At 47.7% G+C, this 18606-nt stretch overlaps 1 protein-coding gene and 1 long non-coding RNA gene across 8 annotated transcripts in view; one reads left to right on the top strand and one right to left on the bottom strand.

Moving 5' to 3' along the window:
- The window catches only part of LOC110201471 (uncharacterized), a 29081-nt gene extending 11028 nt beyond the window's left edge, over nucleotides 1–18053 (bottom strand). For both annotated transcript variants that reach the window (XR_013487520.1, XR_013487522.1), the window contains exon 1: nucleotides 17861–18053. This is a non-coding gene — a long non-coding RNA (uncharacterized LOC110201471). The remainder of the gene's footprint in view (nucleotides 1–17860) is intronic.
- HDAC7 (histone deacetylase 7) overlaps nucleotides 1–18606 on the top strand; it is a 55717-nt gene that overhangs the window by 27759 nt on the left and 9352 nt on the right. For 3 of the 6 annotated variants that reach the window (XM_020977153.2, XM_078156768.1, XM_020977154.2), the window contains exons 3-20: nucleotides 2475–2659; nucleotides 2819–2909; nucleotides 3286–3388; nucleotides 5407–5522; nucleotides 5768–5893; nucleotides 6201–6292; nucleotides 6491–6601; nucleotides 6822–7002; nucleotides 7311–7507; nucleotides 7810–7968; nucleotides 9214–9436; nucleotides 12194–12327; nucleotides 12458–12578; nucleotides 12985–13034; nucleotides 13323–13409; nucleotides 14578–14685; nucleotides 16121–16176; nucleotides 16438–16525. In XM_020977153.2, coding sequence (XP_020832812.1) covers nucleotides 2475–2659; nucleotides 2819–2909; nucleotides 3286–3388; nucleotides 5407–5522; nucleotides 5768–5893; nucleotides 6201–6292; nucleotides 6491–6601; nucleotides 6822–7002; nucleotides 7311–7507; nucleotides 7810–7968; nucleotides 9214–9436; nucleotides 12194–12327; nucleotides 12458–12578; nucleotides 12985–13034; nucleotides 13323–13409; nucleotides 14578–14685; nucleotides 16121–16176; nucleotides 16438–16525 — 2228 coding nt within the window. The remainder of the gene's footprint in view (nucleotides 1–2474; nucleotides 2660–2818; nucleotides 2910–3285; nucleotides 3389–5406; nucleotides 5523–5767; nucleotides 5894–6200; nucleotides 6293–6490; nucleotides 6602–6821; nucleotides 7003–7310; nucleotides 7508–7809; nucleotides 7969–9213; nucleotides 9437–12193; nucleotides 12328–12457; nucleotides 12579–12984; nucleotides 13035–13322; nucleotides 13410–14577; nucleotides 14686–16120; nucleotides 16177–16437; nucleotides 16526–18606) is intronic. The other 3 variants (XM_078156764.1, XM_078156767.1, XM_020977155.2) reach the window with 2 other exon arrangements.

Here is an 18606-nt window from a genome sequence, read left to right as displayed (position 1 = left end):
CATAGATTTAGTGAGGATTTAACCATTTCTTAGTTGGTTTTTCCCTTCTTTCATCAGTAGGGGTCCTAAGCAAATCTACATAGCTTTATGTTACCTCTATCCCCCAGAACTTAAGGAAATATGTGAATTTTGGGGCCCCTTCAGGGGAGAGGACTTTGTCTCTGAGAAACCTGGGAAACTTATCCTGAAGCAGACTCCCAAGCCCACAGCCATCTAGTTTCTTTGGGGTGACAGGATCATAGATTTAAAACTGACAGGGAGGGACCACTGTGTCTTGTGTTTATTTCTTTACTGTCAAATGTTGCTGCTATTATAAAATGCTGATTGTTTGGAAACCTGGCTCAGTCTTTCATTGAATGGCATTAAAGATGCCAGACTTCTCTATCGTTAATTTATGGTTTTATTTTCAAGATGTACACTAGAGTCATTTGAGAAAAGGACATATTTGAAAGACAATAAAAAAAATGTTTCACCATCAGAAAAAAAAAACCCAAAAAAAATAAAACTGGAAGGAACCTTAAAGTTCATCTAGGATACCCCCCTAATTTTACAAATTAAGCCTAAAGAGGTTCAGTGATTTTCCCAAAGTCATCCCATTTTGGGATTTTGTTGGCAGAGATACTGGAGTGGTTTGCCATTTCCTTTGCCAGTTAGATGAGAAAATGAGGCAAACCAGGTTAAGTGACTTGCCCAGGGTCATAAAGGTAGTAAGTGTCTGAGACCAGATATAGGCTCATAAAGATGAGTCTTCATGATTTCAAGCTTAGTGCTTTATCCATCCACTGTGCCACCTGGCTGTAGTAAGTAGCAAAACCAAGATCTGAACCCAAGTCCTTTGACTCTAACTCCATTGGTCTTTGAAAGTACTGTACCACAGAGCTGGAAAGGACTTTAGAGATCATCTAATCTTAACCTGGAACTAACCCAGAAAAAACCATGAACTTGGAAGGGGAAAAAAATTACATTTTTATTTTCACAATCCTCTAACAAAACTTAGATTTCCTTCAGTATTTAAAAACATTATTCTGAAAAAGGGTACGTAGGTTTCTCCAAACTGCCAAAGGGGTCCAACCAAAAAGCTTAAGAATCTCTCATCTAATCCAGTCCTCTTATTTTACAGATAGGGATACTGAGGTACAGAGAAGTACAGTGACTCCCCCGATGTCACATGATTAGTAAAAGAGCCAGGACTAGAACTCTAGTTTCCTGACTCCTAAGATAGTGTCCTTCCTACTGTGCCATACTGCCCCATACCTTTCTACCAGCCCCAGGCAACATGACTGTGTGCCCTGCTTTGAGGGAACTCGGGTTTGGAACATTTGACATCCATGTTCTTGGAAACCTTCTTGTCATGCAGTGTGGCATGAGGGATGTGAGGACTGGCTACCCTTCAGGAATTAACTGAGGGTCATTCACTTCACCTCCCAGTGCCCCAGGCACTTCTCTCAGATTAAAAGTTGCAGAGAAAAGTGCTGATCTGCTTTGATAGATAGCTGATCTGCTCCCTTTTAAGGGAGCTCCCTATATCATAAATGCTCCCCTCCAAAAAAAAAAGGGGGGGAGGGTTTTCATTTAAAAATTTAAAAAGATATAAGCCCCCTCTTTTGGAAGGTTTCTTAGGTTCATTTCTGTGTTACCAGGTAGGGCAAGCACTCCCCTCCACCCTCTACAACTCTTCCCTTCTCCTGGATACTTTCCCTCTCTTCCTCCCTCCCTCACTCCCTCCTCCCCACCCTGAGTTTCTCTGACGGCAGGGACCGGCTGTGCTTGGTGGAACCTGCTCTGGGAGCTGGCTATAAATAGCCATTTTCACCCAAGACCTTGGCAGGGTTCCCAGCACCATGGAGGGGCCGGCCTGGTAGTGGGTGGGGAGGGCACTCCAGGAAGAGGCAGCTGTGCCTGTAGTCTCTGCTGTGCCACTGGGCACAGAGGGCACTGGAGGATGCAGGCACATTAGCACAGGTCTAAATGAACCAATGATTCATTTTTGTGGCCAAGATTGCCCCCAGCAACCCAGGGGTCAGAAGTCTGAAGGACTGTGAGTTGGAGGTACCAGTCATTTAGCCTGTTCTCATGAAGGCCTCTCCATTTAGCAGATGGGGAAAGCAAGGCCCAAGAGGAGTTGTTTAGGTCCTACCATGTTGGTGTAGGACTTGAATGGGTCTGTACCAGAGTCCAGTATCTCCACATTTAGCCTTTTGGAAGTCTGCCCCTACTGGGAATGGGCCCTTCAGTTCTAGGGAAAGCAGGATTGATCACAGGGTGAAGGAAGGATTAGGGGGCTGTGGAACTGTGGGACTGAGGGCCAGAGGGACTCACTCTGCAACTCCAAAGTTCACTGGCTGTCCGTGTAAGGAGGGCTGCAGTTCTAAGCTGTGGTATGTGGATGGGGGTCGGGGGAGGGGGGGAGAGGTCATCAGGGCAGTTCTGCTCCTTGTTCAATGCTTCCTTGCGTCTCCAATTCCTGTCCTCAGCCAGTTCCACTTTCCGCCCAGCACTGCCAGTCCCTCAGCTCCAGCCCATGGACCTTCGGGTGGGGCAGAGGCCCCCTGTGGAGCCTGCATCACAACCAACTCTGCTGGCCCTTCAGCGCTCTCAGCATCTGCACCACCAGCTCTTTCTTGCTGGTCTACAGCATCAGCAGGTTGAACACATTCAGGTAAGTCTCTTCCAGGACCTTAGATACATCACATTAGTCCCTAAGTGTGTCCCTCACCAGGCTCGAGTCTCCTCAGCCCCTCACCCTGCTGTCCCCTCCGCCCCTCACCCTGCTGTCCCCTCCCTTACCCTCCTGACTTCTCCATCACTCCATCCCCAGCTCTCCCTGGAGACTCCAGTGCAAGAGGCACCAGGAGGACATCAAGAGCAGGAGCTGAGGCAACTTCTCCACAAGGACAAGAGCAAACGGAGTAAGTAAAGGAGGCCTCTTCCTGGTTCTCGTCCCCAGATGCCCCTGACCCTCCCTAGGAAAAGCACCAGGGCTGGTTGGCTTTCCCTGCATCTTTGGTGAGAAGAGGGGGGCAGGGGGGAGGGAGGTGTTAGAGATTCTTTGGTCCTCTCCATACCTGTGTCAGCTCTCACACAGCAGTTTTGGCTCTAAATGTGTGTGTGTTTTATAACTGTATTTTTTGGCTCTGAGAGAGAGGAAGAGCAGAAAGGCCTGGGGGATGGGGAGGGAGTTCCTGGTACATGAAGTGCTGGGGGCCCAAGCTGGGCATTGGGCAGAGAGTGTGCTAGGAGCCCACCCACCTACTCCCTCCCTCCCTCCAACCCCCCTACCCCCAGGTGCTGTGGCCAGCCATGCTGTGAAACAGAAATTAGCTGAAGTCATCTTGAAGAAGCAACAGGCAGCATTGGAAAGAAGTACCCATTCCAACATCCCCTTCAGGTGAGTCCTTCCTTCCCCTCCCCGACCCACGTACACTCCCTATTTTTAACAAAAATAGCTGTGACTGGGGTAGCTAGGTGAGTAGAGCACTGGCCCTGGAGTCAGGAGGACCTGAGTTCAAATCCGGCCTCAGACACATAACACTTACTAGCTGGGTGACTCTGGGCAAGTCATGTAACCCCAAATGCCTTACCAAAAAAAAGCTACGACCCCAACAGCACACACCCACTAGCTCCCGCCATCCCTCCCTCCTCCCCCTAGTTCTCTGATACCAACCACCCCAAAAAGAGAACTCAGCTGCCTCCTCACACATCCATACCTAACACATACACAACAGCAGCCCACTGCCCACAAAGTCCTCCTCCTTTAAAACCCTCCTGGATGTAGATACGTGTCACAGTGCTTAGGGCAGGTGCATCTTCAGTGTCAGTGCCCCGTTGGTCTGACCACCCGACCCAAGCCTCAAAGCCTCCAAAATGTTAGATAATAGTGCACAGAACTAGTCCTTCCATCCACTGATCAATTAAATCAGTAAAAATTTGTCGAGTGGCTCCTGTGTGCCAGGCATGGTGCTAGGCAATGAAAATACAAGGACAAAAATTAGTGCCTGCCCTCAAGGAGCTGCTTCCATTCCATTAGGGGAAACATGTACACTTGTATAAGGTAATAGGGAAGGGGGCACCAATAGCTGTGGAGGATCATAAAAGGCCTTATCTTATGTAAGAGATGGTGCTTGAACTTGAAGGAAACTGGAGCTTCTGAGAAGTCAGAGAGAGGAGAAAAGCATTCCAAGAAAGAGAGAAGCATGTGCAAAGGCCTGGAGATGGAATAGTCTACGTGAGGACGAGGTCTGTTTGGCTGGATCATAGAGAATATAATGCCATGTGGAGAAAAAACTTAGAAAAGTAGATTGGAGCTGGGTTGCAAAGGGTTTTAGATGTCCAGCAGAGGAGATTATATTTGATCCTAGAGGAAGCCACTAGAGTTTACTGAACAAAGGATACCTTTGCTTTAGGAAGATCCCCAGCTGGTCTGGTTTGGAGAGGGGAGACTTGAGGCAAGGAGACCAATTACACACAGTGCTGCTTTCTGGAGCCTATTGTAAGGGGTCAGCATGGGGGCAACTAAGGTGTCCCCGCCTGCCCAGAGAGGCAGTGGTGTAGAGGGGAAAGTTGGAGTTTGAGGACCAAGGTTTAAATCCTGGTTCTTCTACTTATTAGCTGTGTGACCTCGGGCAAGTCAGTTCCCTAGACTTCAGTTTCCTGATTTATTAAAAATGAAGGGATCAAATGGTACAGAAGGGAGCAGAGTAGATTGGTAATCAGGGGCTTATGTTCAAATCCTGACTTGGCCATTTACGTGACCTTGAACCGGTCCTTTTTTTCACTGGGCCTCAATTTCCTCATTCATCAGATGAGGTGCCATTATATCTGGGTTCTCTTCTAGCTCTAAATCCTATGATCCTGTGAAATGGGCACAAGACGTTGCCTAGACCCACTGATGTCCTTCGAACTAACATTTATATAGCTGTTACTATGGGCTAAGCACTGTGTTAAGCACTATACAATTATTATTCTATTTGATTCTCACAACAACTCTGGGAGATAGGTGCTATTATCCTCATTTTACAGATGAGGAAACTGAGGCAAATAGAAGTTAAGTGACTTGCTCAGAGTCATATAGCTTAGTGTCAGATTTGAACTCAGGTCTTCCTAACTGCCTCCAAAGCTGTCTTCTGGGAGCTTGTGCTCCCTGCTCCACTCCCCTCCCCTGCTTAACTCCAGGCCTGTGGTCCTGCGCATTGCTTTCCCAACCTACCTGAGAGATGCCCAGTGGAATCAGTTCTGCACTTGCTAATGCATAGTGCTGGGGACACAGGAAGTTCTGGTAGCTGAGGTAGCCTCGGTCCCCAGGTGAATGAGATTACATGAAGAGCTGCTCAGGGCCCTGTGCAGTTATATACCTGCAGGCATTAGGGTCCCAGCTATTCTGGAGCAGCTTGAGCATTTTCTCCACAGAACCCTGGGGTCTCTAGAGACAGAAGGAGCTCCCCCCACCGTGCTGAACAGCTTGCTGCCCACAGTTCCTAGTCTGCTCAGTGACTCCCCAGAACACTTTCCCCTGCGTAAGACAGGTGAGCTGGGGAGAGAACCAGGGGTGGCAGGGGTTATGAGGGAAATGATGGGACAGGTAACTCAGGTCAAGGGGTACAAGGACAGAATTGAGAGGGAAGGAAATGTGAGGGGAGGGATAGGGTCCTTGAGAGAAAGTACCTCTGCTATTTCCCCTACTCCTTTGGAGGGAGAGGGATGGACCCAGAAAGGGAGGGTCAGTGGAGGGGGGCCAGAGAGCCTGGGGTGACTCTAGTCCTCTCCACAGTCTCAGAGCCCAACCTGAAGCTGCGCTACAAGCCCAAGAAGTCTTTGGAGCTGAGGAAGAACCCACTGCTTCGCAAGGAGAGCGCTCCTCCCAGCCTTCGTCGGCGCCCCACTGAGCCCCTTGGGGGTGAGGGGGGGGGTTAGGGAAGAGGAGGGGACATTTCCAGAGCAGGCCAGGCACCAGGCAGAGGTTCCCTGGGGTGGGGGAGGGGGTGGGACCAAGGTTACTGCTGCTCTGTCCCCCACTTCAGAGAAAGGGTGGTTTTACCAAGAAAACGAAGGCTTGACTGACTTTGGGGCTGGGGCTTGGCAGGGAGTGGTGAACAGAAAAGACTGAGGAGTCTGTTCTTGGAGAGAAAGTGCTGAGGGGTGAGGAGGACAGGACCTTGTTCCTCATCCTTGGATATCTCTTTCCTTTCCTCCCAACATTCCAGATTCATCCCCTAGCAGTAGCAGCACACCCGTTTCAGGTTGTAGCTCCCCCAATGACAGTGAGCATGGCCCCATTCCTGCCATGGGCTCTGAGGTAAATACTCCATCTTTACCAAATACTGCTTGCCAGGCAATGATCATGGGACCTTGGGAGGGCCACTGGAGTACATTCAAGCCGTGGGAACCCAACTAGGTGCCCCTTGAGAATTTAATGTACAAATCCTAGAGAGAATGGTTTCCATGTGGGGAAAGGTCTGACGGATGTGACCTCTCATCCTGCTCCCTATGGCAGGAGCTTTTAGCCCAACGGCTTCGACTACAGGAAAGCTCAGTTGCCCCATTTGCCTTACCAACGGTGTCCACGCTTCCTGAAATCACCCTGGGACTGCCTGCCACCACCAGGGTAAGTGGCTAGGGTACTTCCTCTCTACTCCAAGCCCCCCTGTGCTCTCTTCCCAGCTCTTCCTTGGCATTCACTTCTTCCTCCTCTTCTTTATCTAAGTCTTTTCCCTACTCAGCTTCCCCCCAATCCAATATCTATTCAACATCTCCTTTATTCTTAACCTGTAATTCAGTTCCCCCCTTGACTAGCCTCCTCCTGCTCACCCTCTGTTCTCTCCCAGGCTGATGGTGACCGAAGGACTCATCCTGCTTTGGGGCCCCGGGGAATTGTCCTGGGGAGCCCCCATGGTCCCCTCTTCCTGCCCCCAGGCCTAGAGCCTGAGGCAGGGGGTACTTTGGCATCTCACCTGCAGCCCATCCTCATCTTGGAGCCCTCAATATCTCATCCCCCACTGCTGACTGGTGAGGCCCCCTCTTGCTCCTGGGGAAGGTATTGGTGGGGAAGGGAATAAGTTGCAGGAGAATGGGTCGCTATACCCTAATGAATATATCACCAGAAGTGACTGACTTTCCCAGAAAGCTCTTGTATGACCTTCCTGCCAGCAGCCCCTCCAGACCTCCTTGTTCAGCCCCTCCCCTCTATGTCCACATTTCCATTTCCCCCCCAATGACCACGTCCTCCGCTCCTTCCTCGCCTCCCAACTGCTCTGAACTTCTGAGACGTTTCTCTTGCTTCTCTCCCTTCTTCACGCTATTCTCATTCTCTGTAGTGCCTGGGCTTGGGCCACTGCCCTTCCATTTTGCCCAATCACTACTCTCCAGTGAACGGCTTTCAGGCTCAGGCCCCCATACGCCACTGAGCCGGACTCGCTCAGAGCCCCTGCCCCCCAGCACCACTGCTCCCCAGCCACTAGGCTCCCTACAGCCCCGCCTGGATTGGCTGAAACAACACTCACAGCTGAGCAAGGTGAGGTGGGAAAAGGGGTGGAAGGGGAGGGGAGGGATGGGGGGTCAGGAAGTATGTCTATGATAGGGTTCTAAGCTAGGCTACTATGCGGTAATATGAAAGAGGAGGGGGAACTTTGGAGGGAAAGGGGCTAAGAGCAGGGTGGGCTGGTAGCAGTTAACTCTCAACTAGATAAAGCGCATAGATTCCTAGGAGTCAATGGCTGGCTAAGCAGATCAGGTTCACCTAGCCCACCCTACTTCCTAGCCCTGCCTCACTGACTTCAGAATCACTTAATAGCCCTTGGCATCTATCCTCTCCAGAGGCCAGCAAAACCAAGTGAGAAGCCTCGACTTCGGCAGATCCCCTCAGCAGAGGACCTAGAGACAAACGAGGCATCTCTCCGAGGCCCAGAACACAGGGACCTCAGCCATGGGAAGCCTGAAGTTGGTGGTCCTGCCTCCTCCCAGCAGCACCAGCAGGTAGACAGCCTCCACAGCCAGACTCCCATTCCCACAGAGGTTTCTGGGTGTTAGTAGGGGGCTATAGGAGCACAGACAGGACAGGACAGGAATGAGGGGGAGATGGGACCATCAGAGTAGGAAGCAGCTCCAGGGCACCAGCGTCTTTCTTTCCTGACTCACCACAGCACCTGCCCCACAGTGGCATGAGCTCAGTTGAATTCAAGTTACACACATACAGCAAAAATATAACAGCCTTCTCATATAAAGATACTTTTACAGCTCACCACCACCAGAGGGCACACAGTCTGGAGTTTTGTCTCCAGGGGGATGTAGTCTAAAGTCCATTCACATTCTCCCAACCAGTCTCTTTTGTGACTAGCACACATTTTTAGGGCAGTTGGCAGGGGCTAGGGATAGAGTCTGTGGCCTTGGAACACAATCAGAGTTCATTTTCCCATGTGGGCTGGGAATCTCTGATCTTGGCCTCATTGATCCAGTATTCTAACTAACTAACTAGTTAGTTTGGTGTTCTAAACTAACTAGCCAAAGATTAAATACACATTCACCCTAAGTGAAGAGCGTTGGGGAATCTTTATGCCCCTTCCAGATGAAAGACCTGTGATCTGAGCAGGACCACAATTTAAGAGCGCTGAAGAGCCCAGCTTGGGTCCTAGCTGTGGAGTATGAGAGCCGGGTCTTTGTGAGATGACAATGATCAGCCCAGGCCTTTTTGAAATTGGGAAAACAACACAGGAATCAGTGGTGATGGGCACTAGAATCCTCCAGTGGGGTTTTCTGGAGAAACTACATTAGGGTGGGTTAGTGAAAAGACTCCTGTCTCTAGATTAGAAGACCTGGGTTCAAATCCTATCTCTGATACTACCTGCATAACCTTATAGAAGTTGCTGAATCACCCTGGACCTCAGTATCCTCACTTGTAAAATAAGGAGGTTGGGCCAGATAGCCTATCTATCATCCTATCATCCTATGAGGTCTAGAACAGAGGTGTCAAACTTGAGGGCAGACAGGCGGTAAAACTCCCAGGTGCACCCTGCTCCAACCAGAGTGAAATGTAATTGAGAAATCTTTAACGAGATAAATAAAAATACATACGAGATAGCTAATGTTAATCTGAGTCTATATGCAGCCAGCAGGGATCTGTTTTCTATTTGAGTTTAATACCACTAGTCTAGGGGAAGGAGCAGATAGGTAGTGTTTAAAGCTGGAGAAATCAAATTATTAAGAAGCCATCTTCTCTTTCAGATACTCCTATGGGAACAGCAGCAACGGCTGTTGGGTCGGCTTCCCAGGGGAAGTGCAGGTGACTCACTGCTGTTGCCCTCTACCCAAAGTGGACACCGGCCCCTCTCCAGGGCACAGTCCTCCCCAGCTGCTCCCGTCTCCTTGCCAACTTCAGAACCACCTAGCCAAGCCTTAGTACTACCCTGCCCTGAGACCCCTGCCAGGACCCTGCCCTATACAACTGGTAAGACTGAGATTGAGACCGAGGCAGAAAAAAGACCAAAGGTTATTGGAAGGAGTGTGTGTGTGTGTGTGTGTGTGTGTGTGTGTGTGTGTGTGTCTAAGTCAAGATGTGTCATGGATCCCTTTAGCAGTCTGGTGAAACAATGTCTAGGGTTACAAAAGAAAACAATCATACTGAAATAGTTATCAAAATATTTAGGAAATAATACATCTCAAGTTAAGAACCCCTGCTCTTTATCCATCCTTGTTCATGAATTCTGAAGCCCTGTTTGTCCAGTGTATAATGCCCAGGAAAGATGCATTTGTCCATCTCTGACATTGTGTTTGGTGTCCTATATCTAGGATTCTTCTCTCAAGCTCTGTGAGACACCTGAGAATACAAGCTTTCTCTTCCCCTATCCACTGCACACTCTCTGAAGTATCCTTATACATTTAAAGACCTATTATGTCCATGGCCCTTGGCACTGGGAAAACAAAAGTGAAAAACCATCAAGAAGCTTAAAATCTACCAGAAGGGAAGGGGATACTTCATGTATGGAAATCAGTAAAACAGTGCATTGTGTGATGGATGGAGTGAAAGATATAACCAGTATGCTTTTTGAACAACAACATATTGCAGATAAAGAGAACCCTTGTGTAGGCTGGCAGGGAGGAGTGGGGTCAGAGGTGACTTCCCAGAAAAAAGTACCGCTTGAGAACAGGATTTCAATAGGCAGAACTGAGAAGGAAGCATGTACCTGCTCCCCCTCCTCCCCAAACAGGGGTCTCCAGTAAGCCAGAAAAAAAGAAGCTTGGGCATAAGACAGCTCTTTTTTCCCAGACCTGTTAACTGTACCATTTTCTCTCTGTCTAGAGACAGCCTCAGATCTCTCCAGAGACTTGTCCAGACCAGGCCATAGGGGATGTAGTTGGGAAAACAAGATGGTCAATTCAGTTCAACAGATATTTATTAAGTGTGTATTAAGTGTACAAGATGCTGATGAAGTCAAGAGAATTGGTCCTGTGGAGCTTATATTTCCCTGGAGGCATACAGTGTAAATACAGAAAAGTAAATATAGAATGTTGTTGTTTAGTTGTTTCCTAATTTTTGTGACTCCATTTGGGGTTTTCTTGGCAAAGATACGGGAATGGTTTGCCATTTCCTTCTCCAGCCCATTTTACAGGTGAGGAAACTGAGGCAAGCAGGTTAAATGACTCACCCAGGGTCATAAAGCTTGTAAGTGTCTGCAGCCAGATTTGAACTCAGGGAGAGGAGTCTTCCTGACTCCAGGCCCAGCACTCTTATCTCCTGTACCACCTACCTGTCTTATAAATACAAAATAGATACCAGAAAATACAAAGTCATTTCAAAGCACAGAGAGCACTCACTAACTGGAGGGATCTGGAGGGGTCTCACGTGGTAGGGGGCTCCTGAGCCATGCATGCTTTGAATTAAAGTAGAAATTCTAAGAGGCAGGAGGTTCAGAACAAGGGTATCCTAAGCAGTGGGGACAAACAGCCTAATCTCTAATCACAGTGATAAGAGGACAAAGAATAGACAAGGTAGCTAAGTGCTAAGCCTGAGCTAGCTTACTAACCTTAGGAGGTCTTCATTTCATCCTCCAGCTTCTGAATCATTTAAAACTATCCAAAAATGGCCACAGCAGCTCTTGGCTTCCATTCTCTGTTTGCTCTTCCTATACTTCTCTCTCTTTTTCCTTTTCCCCTTCCTTTTTTTCCTTATTCTTTCCTATCTTCTCTCCTTCTCACTCCCCCTCTATCTTTTGCTCTCCCTGGCTCTTCCTCAGGGATGGTGGTCAGGAAAATATTGGGGAACTATTTGAGTGCTTTTATTACCCCACCTCAAGCCCTCAAGCAGTAATAATGATATAAGGGGGGAAAGGCTATGCTAAGATAGATAGATAGGTAGGTAGGTAGGTAGATAGATAGATGGATGGATAGATAATCTCATTTGCTATTGAACTGTAAGATATTGTTCAGTTGTTCAGTTGTGGCCGTTCTTTGTGACTATATGGACCATTGCACACCAGTACTGTCCATGGTGTTTTCTTGTCAAAGATACTTGAGTGGTTGGCAGTTTTCTTCTCCAGAGACTAAGTGACTTGACCAGGGCCACCCAGATAGTAAATGTCTGAGGCCAGACTCCAGGCCCAGCACTCGAGCCACTGAGCCATCACCAAACAGCCATTTAGGATTTCCAGATTTTAATCTCTAAGTCCCCTTAGGATTATGACATTCAGTGTGAGGATCATCCTGTGAGACTAACATTTAATTTCACTTATGGCCTGGCCACATAGACATATGCTAATTTGCCTGGCTGCTGTGTGTCTGTAATTCATGTGTTTAGGTGTGACTACTATGTACATGTATGCTGGGGACTGAGATACATTGGGTTGTATTGGAGATGTCAGTCAATGTCAGGGTGGTCGTGGGCACGTATAAAGAGGCTGTTGGGAGGGGTACTCTGGATAATGAGGGGAGGTGTTGGGCTATGGTCATGTGGGCTGCCTGGGAGGGTATCAGGGCTCCAGTGGCTACAGCTGTGTGTAGGCATGAGGACTATACCAGGATGAACATGGCCGTATTTGAGAATGTTGGGGTGGAGGTACATTAGGCCCTATAAAGGGAAGTCGAGCATTGACCAGGCAGTTGGTTGTGTTGGGCTGTGTGATGGTATCTGAGAGTGTTGGGCATGGCTATGGCCCTGTGGGGCAATGTCCCCACACAAACAATAACTTGTTGCCGGGTACCCTGGCAGGGTTGGTGTATGATTCAGTGATGCTGAAACACCAGTGCTCCTGTGGGGACAACAGCAACCATCCTGAGCATGCAGGCAGAATCCAGAGCATTTGGTCAAGGCTACAGGAACGGGGACTACGGAGCCAGTGTGAGGTGAGGAGATGGGGATTGGGGTTGGGGGTGGGAAGGAAGAGGAGTGAAGAGAGAGTATGAAGGATGAGGAGAGGGGAGGGCCACAGCAGTCAAGAGCTTGGCTGGACTGTAACAGCTTCTCTCTGCACAGTGTCTTCGAGGCAGGAAGGCCTCATTGGAGGAGCTACAGTCAGTCCATGATGAACGACACGTGCTGCTTTATGGCACCAACCCACTCAGCCGACTCAAATTGGACAATGGAAAGCTTGCAGGTAGGAAACCGTGCCCAGCCTACCCCATACTGTAGCATCCTCAAGCTTTTTCATCATTCCCAGCTCTAGCCTTTCCCCCCCTTCTAACCTTTTCCCTTCTGTACTGCCTCCTGCCCTAAACCCACCCTATCACATCCCTACAGTTGTTCAGTCTAGCCCAACCTCTGATCTGGTCTTCACCTCTGCTTTCCACTACCTTTCTTCAACCTGTCACCCTAGCTTTGATGTCCCAGACTTTGCTCCTTGTCCATGCTTATGCCCATACTTACCCCAACCACCTCTGTTTTGTCCTTTCTCCTGTGTTGCTTCTCCATTCGTTACCTTTGCCCCATCCCTTCTATCCATTTGATGTTGAGTAGAGGACTCATATCCCATAAAATTCTCTATGTACCCACTCTCCCTGCAGGGATCCTGGCACAAAGGATGTTTGTGATGCTGCCCTGTGGTGGGGTTGGGGTAAGTGCTCCCTTGTAGCCCACTGATTGGGCATTATACCTGCTGGCAGTGTTCCTGTTCTGCTGGCCTCCTGTTCCCTTTCTGTATTCCCTAGCACTTAAGTTCCCTGCATAGTTTGTATGCCAGAAAGAACTTCCTAGGGGCAGCTCTTACCAATTATCAGCCCCTTCTCCTTCCCTGCTACTGGCTAGAAAGCCTACAGATCATATGGCTAGGAAGAATAACAACCTTGTCTTTGAATCTTTTAAGTCCTTCATACCACTGAGCACATTGTCTGGCACATAACAGATATGCAAATCATTGCTGAGCCATGGACCTGAGAAGAAGGGTCAAGATCTGGATTTGGGACATCAGTCACTCCCTTGTGAAAGGGCTGTATGTGCACCTTGCCCCTACCATGAAGTATAATTGGTCATCAGACCTAGACCACCAGGCTACTTGCAAGTATAAGACAAGTAGAACCTTTCAGGCATGGGTTGGAAAGCAGTGATAACAGCTAGTAGCCCCACATTTCAGAAAGCAGGCCTTCACTATATCCCTGGGATCCTTCTTTGCTCCCCCATTATGGGTTTTTCCTATGCTGGATGTCTATATCTCATACTGTGGCCCACCAGTTAGTCTCCTTTGCCTCATAGCAAAGGAGGTACCAACCAAGGGTAGATGGAGTGGAAGGACTGAATGCCCTGGTGGACTTGGTTATAACTTGAGCTGGGAGTATGAAATTATAAAATCCAGGTCTGGTGTTTGGGTACAGGAAGGAAAGCAGAAAGCTGCAGATGATGGTAGGACCACTTGGGAGCAGCTAGTACCCTGTTTAAAACTTCTATTTCCTGCCACTTTCTGGTTTTTCCAACTGTTGTTACTTCTGTTTTCTCTTCCCTTCTCCCTTTACCTCTGTCTTTCTCTCTTTCTCTTTCTCTCTCCAGCTTCTTGTGACTCTCTCTGCCTTCCTTGTCTCTCTTGGTCCACCACGCCCCATCTCCCCATTCCCTCCTGGCCCCTCCCTAGCCTTTGAGGGGAGCGGAACCATGGCCCTGGGGCTCGGTTGAGGGAGGCCTCCCAGCCCAGGCTAGGGCCCTGAGTGGAAGACAGTGGTGCAGACGGCCCCTCCAGCTTGGACCATCCCAAAGGGCCTGAGCAGGGTCAGCTGGGGTTTAAACCCCCAGCTTGACTAAAACCCTGAGCTCCACCCAGGTAATGCCATGTCCCTTTACCTGAATGGGGAGGCAGGGATGATGTCGATGGTAGGATGTGCCAGCCAATCTGGAACTAGTTCCAGTGACTTAAAGATGGGAAAGAAAAAGTACCTTGGGATTTGAGGGCCTCAACAGGCCCGATCTCTGGGCAGTGCAAGGCACTGACCTTCTTCAGCCTCGAGGGGCAGAACTGTCTACCCAGATCTCTGACCTTTGGCATTCTTGCCATGGAATGGGCACTGCCCATCCTACTGCCTGCTTTGATCCCTGTCCTGTGGGGTGCCCTTAGGCCATTACAGTAACTGTAGAACCCTAGGTGATATTGGCTGTGACTCTGGCCCCTACAGGTGGACACAGATACAATCTGGAATGAACTGCACTCCTCCAATGCAGCCCGCTGGGCTGCTGGAAGCGTAACTGACCTTGCCTTCAAGGTGGCTGCCCGAGAATTAAAGGTAGGAGGTGAAAGTAGGAGAGGGCTAGGGAAGGGTAGAAAGTAGGATTAGGGTGTCTTAGGAATTCACATCCAGCAGCTGCCCTATGATCTGTCATGGGCTTTTCTGGAGGATTGGGGTAGGGACTGGGGGCAGGCAGGTCCAAGATTGGGTTTGAACCCTGGGACACCTGTTCTTTGGTAGGGAAGGGAACTCAGAACTGTGGACTACTAATTAGTAGTCCAGTCATCTCTAAGGGGGTCCTTATCTCAGCCATCCAAAAGATAGCTGTTAATCAGCTGAGTAAACAGCTCAGCCCTCTCTAGGCAGGTTTCAATCTTGGCCTCAGTTCCTGTGTCTATAAAAATGAGGGAAATTGGACTTGGTCATCTCTCTAAGCTCTTATCCAGCCCTAAGATCCTACAAATCCTTTAAATATCCTTTTTCTATATGTGACCTATTGCTGGGCACCAGAACCCAAATAAGTGTTTGGGTTCATATATGTTGTTATAAATGATAATTAAGCTTCCTCCCCTACAGACTGGGTAGGGATTGCTTTTTTCTGAATTTGAAAGTTATATTCTCTTTCTTAAAACCTATGATTCCTAATAAAGGAAGTCTATATAAGGAATCTTTTAACAACATTAACCCTAATTTCCCTATACAAAATTTGGAAAACACACCTATTTATTACCGTGCACCAAAGACTGTGAGCCTTAATCATTGTACAAAATATGTGATATCACTACACACGCAAGCACACATTTGTGCGTGAAATGAAATGAAATTTAGGTACATTAAAATATGTAATTATATTTAAATAATTAAAGTGTCCTTTTTGCACTCAGCCCTCTCCTCCCTATCCCCAGTATACTTTTGTACTTGAGGAGGCTGCCTGCCTGGCCTAGACCTAGTTCTGGTTCTCCAGAGCACCAAAGAAGGGGACCTTCACTGATGCAGCCCCTTATCTCTAAGCACTTAGAATCCAAGACAGACCTATTGACTTAGAAAAATAATTAAAATGACAAAGTAAAATCAGCCAACCAAGATAGACTGGAAGTTCTTTAAAGGCAGAGCCTGTCTTGGTTTTTCATTTATATCCCAGGCTCCCATATACAATGTTTGGCACATAGTAAACGTTTAATAAATGCTTATTGATTGATAGATGGTGAAGTGTTAACATCCAGCCAAGTCATGGTAAGCACAGTTATAGTGGGAATGTAAGTATAAGTGGAGCATTGGGGAGAAAAGCAAGTCTGGGGAGACCATGGTCATTCCTGACCTAATTAGGGCAGACAAAAAAAAAGCATCAACTCTTACAAGGAGAGCAACCAGAAGCCTGGGCTTTAGGACCAGTTTGTACAAGAGAAAGGTAGGTTGGTATAAGGCTGTTAGGGAAGGTATGAGACAGAAGTCTGGTTGGGTAATGCTGACACTAATGTTCTTCTGTTCCCAGAATGGTTTCGCAGTAGTGCGGCCCCCTGGACACCATGCAGACCATTCAACTGCCATGTAAGGCCTGGGTGTGGGAGGCCTGGTAGGGGAAAGGGTAAGGAAGTTCCCAGAAAAGCAATAGGTTAATCTACAGGAATATACACACAAATAAGCCCCTCAAGGGATTTACCAAATGGAAGATTTGCAAGCCACCCCTGCCCCCAGTTTCCCTCTCTCTGTCTCCCTTAGAAGAGACATACAGGTGAACTATGAATGTCCCCCATTGAAGGAGGGACCCAGGGGGAGATCAAACTGGTAGGAATACTTTCCTCCTCCCAGGGGGTTTTGCTTCTTCAACTCGGTGGCCATCGCAAGCCGGCAGCTACAGCAGCAGGGGAAGGTTAGCAAGATCCTCATTGTGGACTGGGTAAGTCTTTTGCCTCCCTTTGGACATAGCTCCTAGACCTGGGAAGGCCCAAAACCTGAGCTGACTGCAGCAGCCGTATCTTGTGCCCTCTGGCTACAGCCTTAAGAGAATAAACACTCTTTATCTACCTGTAGCTAGGCTTGTGACCCCAAGACCTGTGGCTAAAGAAAGCTGGAGGCAAACAAGAGATTGGTAATCAGACCTTTTTCCGTGTTCATTCTTCCCTTGGCCACTGTTACTGCATCCCTACAGCTGGTCTTTAAGAGTACACCAATCTCTTTATTCCATCCAGCCCCTTTACTTAGCTGAAAAAAGGTAGAATTTTATTAGCAGAAACCTTCTTTATAAATTTACAGGGAAAACAAAAAACTATTTTTTAAGTTTAGAAATGATTTACAAAACATAGAATCCTTATCATGTGATATCTGTAGTCTAAACCAAAGAGTTCTTATGCTTTTTTGTGTCATGGACCCCTTCTCAGAACAATATTTTTAAATTAATAAAATAAAATACCAAAGAGTGCAAAGAAAACCAATTATATTGAAATACAATTATCAACTTTTTAAAAAATCATGGATCCAAGGTTAACTGGTGTAACCATAGACTGGCCGCCAGGGTTTATGAGAATCTTCCTATCTTTTGCTTCCACCCCACCTGAAAGATCTCTACCCTTGGGTGAAACTTAAGTTATTTCCCCCCTACTTCCATCCACTAGGCATCTGGGTCTAGTTTCTCCAGTGGTCATGCAGGCTTGACTAGGATCACCATCCTTCCTGGAGCCTGTCTCCTTCCCAGAGATAGAAATAGGCTTTCATCTCCTCCTATGTCAAAACTGACCCCACTCCCATTCCCTAATTGGTGTTGTCTATTAAGTTCTTGTTTCTCTTTTAGGAAGGAGCTTTTAGCTCATTTGCAAAGCATTTGTAACTAACATAACCTTAGCCCAGTGTGAGGTTGTTTTTCTGGGCTCATATGTATGTATCTGAATGTATCTACTTCTCTAGGTTTTTTTGTGATTCACTTACTCTCCCCCACTCCTCATGAGAGTACCACCACCACCCCAAGTCCTACTTATTATGGTGGTATAACAACCACTGTTATAGCAGTATATAACAGTAGTAGCAGTGAATTTTCACCAGCATTAAGAAGACAGTTATTCCTCTAAAGCCTATTTCATGTGTCTTTCATATCTCTCTCCTTAGAGCTTAAACTCTCTTTCCTGGGATCTCATTATAGCTTCACTCTAGCACTGGAAAATTTAAAAAAAAAAAAGGAAAGGAAAGGAGATAAATATAGACAACCAAATTGATGCCCAAGAAGGATATAGTAACTTACCCAGGATTGATCAATCACTGGTGATAAAGCACTGGTTTCCTGACAGTCTAACATTCTTAGCCCACCAGGTGTTTCTCCCTTATCTTCCTCCAGGTGTGCTGTTAAGAATAGAGAATTTTCTGGTTTCAAAGTGCTTTCTTCATAACAACCCCAAGAAATATGTAGCACCAATAATGTTAGTCCCATTTTACAAATGAAGGAAGTGAGACTCAGGGAGGCTAAGAGAATTGTCAGTGGTCGCCTAGATGCTAGGCAGCAGAGCCAGGACTCCGTATTGACTTCTTTGCCAGAGGTCCTCCCTGAATAGCTGAGATGAAGGGTACCCCTGAATTCTACTTCTAAACAAGAACTGACTGAGCCCAGGTTTAGTGGCAAGAGTTTAGCAGCAACCATCCATAGGAAGCTGACCAGTCCTAATCCTTCTGAGCAAAGCAGACACTGACTAACGACACCCCCCCACACACACCCGGAGTTCCTGACTTTGCTGGACTCCCATGGACAAACACTGTTCTCTAAAAAACCCAAACCCAAGTAGGCAGGCTCCCAAGGACACACAGCAACTAAGAGACTTGGATGTGGGATTCCAGTACTTCAGGTAAGGATTTTCCTGAGTCACATGACCTGGGAATATCCTAACACTGACTCCCAACAATATTTCCTATAACAGTAATTTGCTTTGCTTAAGCAGACATAGGTAGTCAGAATTCAGGTCATCAGTGTCAGGGCCTCCCTGTGGCTGGTTTTTA

This window comes from Phascolarctos cinereus, unplaced genomic scaffold (genome assembly GCF_003287225.1).
Source record: "Phascolarctos cinereus isolate Bilbo 61053 unplaced genomic scaffold, phaCin_HiC Scaffold_1;HRSCAF=81, whole genome shotgun sequence".
In the NCBI taxonomy this organism is placed as follows: Eukaryota; Metazoa; Chordata; class Mammalia; order Diprotodontia; family Phascolarctidae; genus Phascolarctos; species Phascolarctos cinereus.
This window is presented reverse-complemented; position numbering and strand designations above follow the sequence as displayed.